The sequence below is a fragment of the Uranotaenia lowii genome, chromosome 2, assembly GCF_029784155.1.
Source record: "Uranotaenia lowii strain MFRU-FL chromosome 2, ASM2978415v1, whole genome shotgun sequence".
Taxonomy (NCBI): Eukaryota; Metazoa; Arthropoda; class Insecta; order Diptera; family Culicidae; genus Uranotaenia; species Uranotaenia lowii.
Window position 1 is genome coordinate 16,357,677 of NC_073692.1, and position 6,338 is coordinate 16,364,014.

The 6,338-nt window shown below is 34.4% G+C and overlaps 1 protein-coding gene across 1 annotated transcript in view; it reads left to right on the forward strand.

Annotated features, from left to right (window-relative positions):
- The first annotated feature begins 73 nt into the window (after nt 1-73).
- Nucleotides 74-6,338, forward strand: part of LOC129741099 (uncharacterized) — a 25,619-nt gene continuing 19,354 nt past the window's right edge. Inside the window, exon 1 of the mRNA XM_055732801.1 lies at nt 74-189. Within this exon, the coding sequence (XP_055588776.1) occupies nt 74-189 (116 nt within the window). The remainder of the gene's footprint in view (nt 190-6,338) is intronic.

Below are 6,338 nucleotides of genomic sequence, written 5' to 3' on the forward strand. Positions count from 1 at the left end.
CCCGACCCTGGGGCAGACAGAGCATTTTAGTGCCGGTTTGACATCCGAAAAAGTCGTACTTATTGCATCGATAATGGTTGCAATTGCTCCTAGAATACGATTCATCGATATTGTTAAAGAGTACCTGTTTAATTCGACCATTCATGGGGTGAAGTTTATAGCCGATGATTCGTACCATGTTGCGGAAAGGTAAGTGAAGCACGTGGCTGATGTCAGCTGAACGTACTTGTATTTAAATGGTTGCGCCTAAATTGCCTAGATTTCTGCTGAGAAGATGAAGCCTGAAAGGAAATTTCACGCCTATTTATAGACAATGGATTACCTAATTCAAAATTGTAAAACGATTATCATTAGATTTTTATTGTGGGGTATCTGAAAAAATTGACAACAGATAGATAATTCTGACTTTTTTACAATGTCAAAACTTACCTAGAAGAATTTTTTGTCACAATAGCGAATTTTGTCAGTTCTTGATCAATAAAAAAGCTTATGTTGCTCAGAAACACATATAAAAATCAAAAATGGCAACCTTAATCAAAAAAAACAGAAATCACAAATTAAAAAAAAAACAACAAAAATTACAAGTATATTGAATTGAAAATTACCACAAATTTCAAAAATGACATAAATAACCAAAATTCAAATAGTCCGAATTCCAGGTACACAAATAACTAAAATTACCAATTTTTAATTTCAATTTTTTTCATGTTCTGACAGTTTTTTAGTTTTATAAATTTTCTATTTCTTTTGTAGTCATTTCGGCAATTTATGTTGTTTTTTTTAAATTTTTTTTTGCCTTTTTTGAATTTTTTAATTTTTGAAATTTTTTTGCCAGTTTTTTTTTTCTATTTTGTTGATGTTACCTACATAAAATGTATTATTGAATTTTTTAATCGTTTATTTTTGAACCAACCTAGAGGAAAAATGACTGAACCACTGAAATTAAAAACTAGATTTGAGATGCCTCATAAAAATTCAACTCAAAAAATTCAACTCGTTTAAAATGAGGTTTGGAGCGAGCTGTGATTTAAGTAACAATCCCAATTTTTTTAACATCGACTGGAGTTCAGGAAAAAGTCCCAGTAAATAAATAAATAAATCAATCAATTCCGATTGAACTGAAATTTTGCACAGCTCAGTGTTTTGGATCAAAGTACAATTTGTAACTGTTCGTTTTCGAAATTCGAAATAACCTTTCCGCTACCTCCCTAATCTGCAATCACAACCTGCAAATAAGAGATCCATATCCTTCTCTCCACAACTCCTATTAAACAGCTTAGAAGATTCGATATTCGTTCATAAAGAATTGATAAAGTCGATGAAAACATTTCACAGGGAGCACTAAACGCATGTGTGTAGGCTGTTGAAGGATTTCAAAGGAGAAAAGGCAAAATTCTTAGAACTTGATGATTTTATCCGAGTGAAATTTCACTAAAAGGATTATTTCAGAGTTTAAATTACCCCTGTGTTGTAAGAAATCAGAATCATTATCCACCTATGGTATCTGACAACCCAAAAAAACTTATAAGAAAAAGTGGTTAGAAACATGGGTTCTATTCGAGAACGTTCAATCGAGCTTATTCTTCCAACTTTCAGTCATGATCAGACAACAAAAATATTCGATACCTAGCTTTAAAAATGTTAGTTTTGAAGAAGTAAATAGGGGTAGGTTAATTAGTAAATTAAAAATTTCAAATAGCAAAACAAATATAAGAACATTTAATGATCATTCAGGTTTATCTCTAGGTTAACGCGAAAAGACACAAAAAAGAATCTGATGTTTTTTTTTCCATGAGTTCAGTGTGATCTAAAGTCTGCTTCATTTAATATTGGAACAAATTCTTTTGCTCATTGTGGCGCTCCTAGTGGACGGATTTGGAAACTTTTTTTCACCCACGTGTCGGGAAATTCATTACCTTTCACCATGTATTTATGTCATAACACCAAACGATAGCATTTTGTAAACAACCGCCATGGAAGCCGAACGGAGAGATCAAATTGTGCACAGTTTTCTTGAAAATCCATTGTTGTCGGCATCGAAGCTAGCTAAACAGCTTAAAATGCCCAGAAAAACCCGTATGGCGTGTTATCAAGCAGTACAAGGAAAACATTGGAGAAGCGTCGGAGTGGAACTGTCGACCGGAAACTGCGTGGGAAAGTCATCAAGGCCGTCAAGAGGAATCCCAATCTTTCAGATCGCGATTTGGCCAATAAGTTCCAGGCCGCTCACAGTACGGTGCGACGAATTCGTCTCCGGGAAGGAATAAGGTCATTCCGAGCCAGCAAACAGCCAAATCGGACGCTGAAGCAAAACAATGTGGCCAGAATCCGTGCTCGAAAGCTGTACGACCAAGTGCTGACCAAGTTCGACGGATGTATTCTGATGGACGATGAGACCTACGTGAAGGCGGACTTTGGGCAAATCCCAGGTCAAAAATTTTATTTGGCGACGGCTCGGGGGGATGTACCTGCAAAATTTAAGTTCGTGTTTGCGGATAAATTCGCCCGCAAGTACATGATTTGGCAGGGGATATGCAGTTGTGGACAGAAAACCAAAGTCTTTCTCACTGACAAGACAATGGGTGGTATGAAAAAAACCTAGTAATTGCTTTTGCTAAACTGAATCGAGCAGTCGAGCAGTCGCTTAAAGCAATTGCTTCGGTTGTTATGAATAAAGTTTTTTTGACAGCTGTTTTCTCAGTGAGAAGCTAGCTACAAACAAGCTAGTTTGGTATGAATAAAGCTCAAATCTGAAGCAATTGCTCGAGCAATCTCCTAGCAATAGCTTTATTTTCTAAGCATGCTCGGTAGCAGACTTTTCCAATAAAAAATTCTTTAATAACGTCATGAATTTATCAAATTAGCAATATTTCACTTCGAAACAATCCAAAAAGGCATTTTCAACATGGATAAAGAAAGTCGAAGTGATTAACCCAACTTTTTTCATATTTCTGTCGTTGTATAAAATCATTCGTCTAAGATGAAAATAAACAAATCAATTAGTAAATATTTCAAATAAAAAAAAATCCGGCTATCGTGGAAGAAGTCCCAATTGGATCAAAGTTAGAAATAAATTGTAATAGTTTAAAACATTATACAGATCTCTCATTTTTATATATTTTTTTTATAATTCTAAGATTTAAAAAAAAATCTAAATTAAAAGCGGGCCTATTGCCTATTATTTTAAACATCGGATTATCCCGATCAAAATACACGTGGGAGAGCTTATGATAAATATTAAAGTTAGGCCATTTTTTGTTTGACAATATTCGAATATGTATGTATTCATTTTTCTTTAAACATCAACATACAAGCACGCATTAACAAAAAAATTCCGGTCGTTCTCACACCCACCACCCGCTTCGTCGACTTTAAGCCTACTCTAGTCGTACTTTTCAATTTTCTTACCGTCTTCTTTCATTTTACTATAGAAAACTTCAGATTCTGCTGGTTGGATAGCTCTATTTATCGAAGCAAAAGCTATGTTCTAAGACTTTAGTACACATCCGCTAAGCAAATGTTTATTCATACCAAACTAAGCAAATGCTTTGGACTTTTGCTTTGATTGATTTCGAGCTAAGTAAAAGCTACCGAAGCAATTGCTAAACCTTATTCATACCACTAAATGACATCAGAAGTCTACAAAAAAGAGTGCCTACAGAAACGGATTCTGCCGTTTATTCGTGCCCACGACCGTCCAGTAATGTTTTGGCCGGACCTCGCAAGCTGCCATTACAGCAAAACGGTTATGGAATGGTACGCAATGAACGGGGTCAGCGTAATACCGAAGGACCTCAACCCCCCAAACTGCCCCCAGTTCCGGCCGATAGAGAAATACTGGGCAATCACGAAGCGGAGGCTTAAGGCAAAGGGAAAACTTGTTAGGAACATGACTCAAATGAAGAACTGGTGGAATCAAATCGCCAAAACGGTGGACGAAAAGGGTGTGCGCCGCCTAATGTGCCGTATTACGGGAAAAGTACGAGAATTTCTTCGAAACAGCAATGAATAATTTTTTTAATTTTTTTTTATGAAAGAGTAAAGAAAATGCTACATTTGTATGAAAAACAAATTATGAATTCGTTAATAAATGACTGAACTACACGCAATTGTTTGTGTTCCAATATTAAATGAAGCAGACTTTATAAAGTGAAACGTTTAGAGCCAAATGGATTGAAGTGCGAAAATAATTGATTGCGAGTTAAAAGCGCCAAATCATTTTTCATATCTCACTCCTCACTGTAAATTTTAGATTTTTAATCTTTATACATTTCTGATCGCATGAAAACTGCAACTTAACATAAAATAATTGGGGAACGAGCGAAACAAATAAGACGTGTTTTCACGAAATCAGCTTTTAATGTTAATGCGTTTAATGTTAATAAGAATTGAATTTAAGGTTTTTTTCCCCAAGAATGTACAGCTTTGTGGCATTCTTCCCTAGACAGGCCAACATTTGAAAATTTATCTCCTAGATTCTAGAGATGATATCTCAAGATGAAGAGATACGATCTAGGTCGAGATCAAGGTTGAAGAAATCACGGATAAATCTACAGTTTCACAGAATTTTGCGAAAATTATCGTTCCAGAATCTGTGTCGCAGATCACAGAATATCAATTTTTCCCAAATTTACAAATTTTCTCAATTTTTATGGTTCTAAGAGCAAGTTCACTCGTGTTGAAAAAAAAGTGGTAGAAATTTTGACCATTATAGCTTATTGTGATAATTTTACCATGCAAAAACAGTTTCAAGATCTGCGGCCTTAAAGTTTTTTTTACAACACGTGTTCTATTTTCGCATGCTGTGATGCAAAAATAGCAATATTTCTATGACATATGGCTGAAAAAGAAACGGTCCTGTAAAAAATACAACTTTTAAAGATCTTGAAAACATTTTTACGTGGTAAAATTTTCAAAATGTGTCAAAATTTTTACCACTTTTTTCCAACACGAGTATACTTGCTCTGATGACTTTGGATTTCTGACTAGAATTCATGACAATGTTATGACATTGACAGTGTATATTAACTTTTACTGATGTCTGGCATGACTTTCAATAAAGATTATTGAAACAACATCACAGAACACCATCATACAATTTTGGGGTCAAATCACGGAATTACAGATTTATTTTTCGATATCCTTGGTTGAGATACGAAGAAAGTGTATGTATGTATGTATGTATGTATGTATGTAGATAATCCACCATGGGTGCACGGATTCACCGCAGTTTCGCCAACGTATGCGCTAAATTGCATTCTTTAGATTATAAGTTCGGCCAATCTTCAATGCAAATTAGCACATACCCGACACCATGGCTTCGTGTGAACTGTCATGTAATGAATGAATTTCGTGTATGTGTATGTCTTATTTGTAGAACGAGCAAACAGTTTCGCAACCGTATAAAATTCATAACATTCTCAGTGCTATGAATCTTCGACAGGTATTCCGCATACGTGTAGATACCTGCCCAGCTGGCATCTGATTGAACGTTCTTATATCATATAATCAATAAATGAAATAGTTATACAACAGAATAATCTCACCTTTAAAACCAACTTACCTCAAGACACACTAAGCTTACCTTTAGCTGTAACCGACCTTAATCAGTATCAGAGATACGAAGAAAGTGTATAGTGTAAAATACCTAGTTTACGACAGTTTTTGCTTGTTTTGTCAGAAAAACCATATAAATAAATTAATTGACTAAAGTTTTTCATCTCAAATATGACTGGTTTTATGAATCAGACTTTTTTCTTCATTCATTTGATCAAAAGTTTCAAAACGAAGTTTTTATTGTCTATCTACTATAACCCTCTCGATGGACTATAAGTTTTAGACATCCAATTCGACACAAAAAATTTTAGTTTTTGACAAGAACAGTTTCACCTCCTGTGTTAGCACAGAATATGAATTTACATATTTGAATTGATTGTTTACTTTACGGCGTTTTTTACACCATGGAAACAGTGTAAACATACCCAGGAAGTCGGTGTCGTAAAAAAGAGTATTAGGTGAATTTTCAGCGCTAGTTTTCGACAGCTTGAAAAACAGTTTAAATTACATAAAATGTTTTCGAAAATATGCAATAAGTTATCGAAAAGATTTAATTCAGAATCTTATCCATCCATTGATCCCTTTTATGTTGCTTTTAAACAAATAAAAGCGGCGTTTTTCCATGATTCAAAATCATTCTTATTTAGGCATTGAATTTCACAGGTGGTTTAGAATGTTACTTATAAATTATTGATTTACTACTATTGAACAACTAATTTAGAAGAATTTTTATATTCAACATATGCTAAACTGGGAGAGCAAAAATAGAAAAATATGAACGA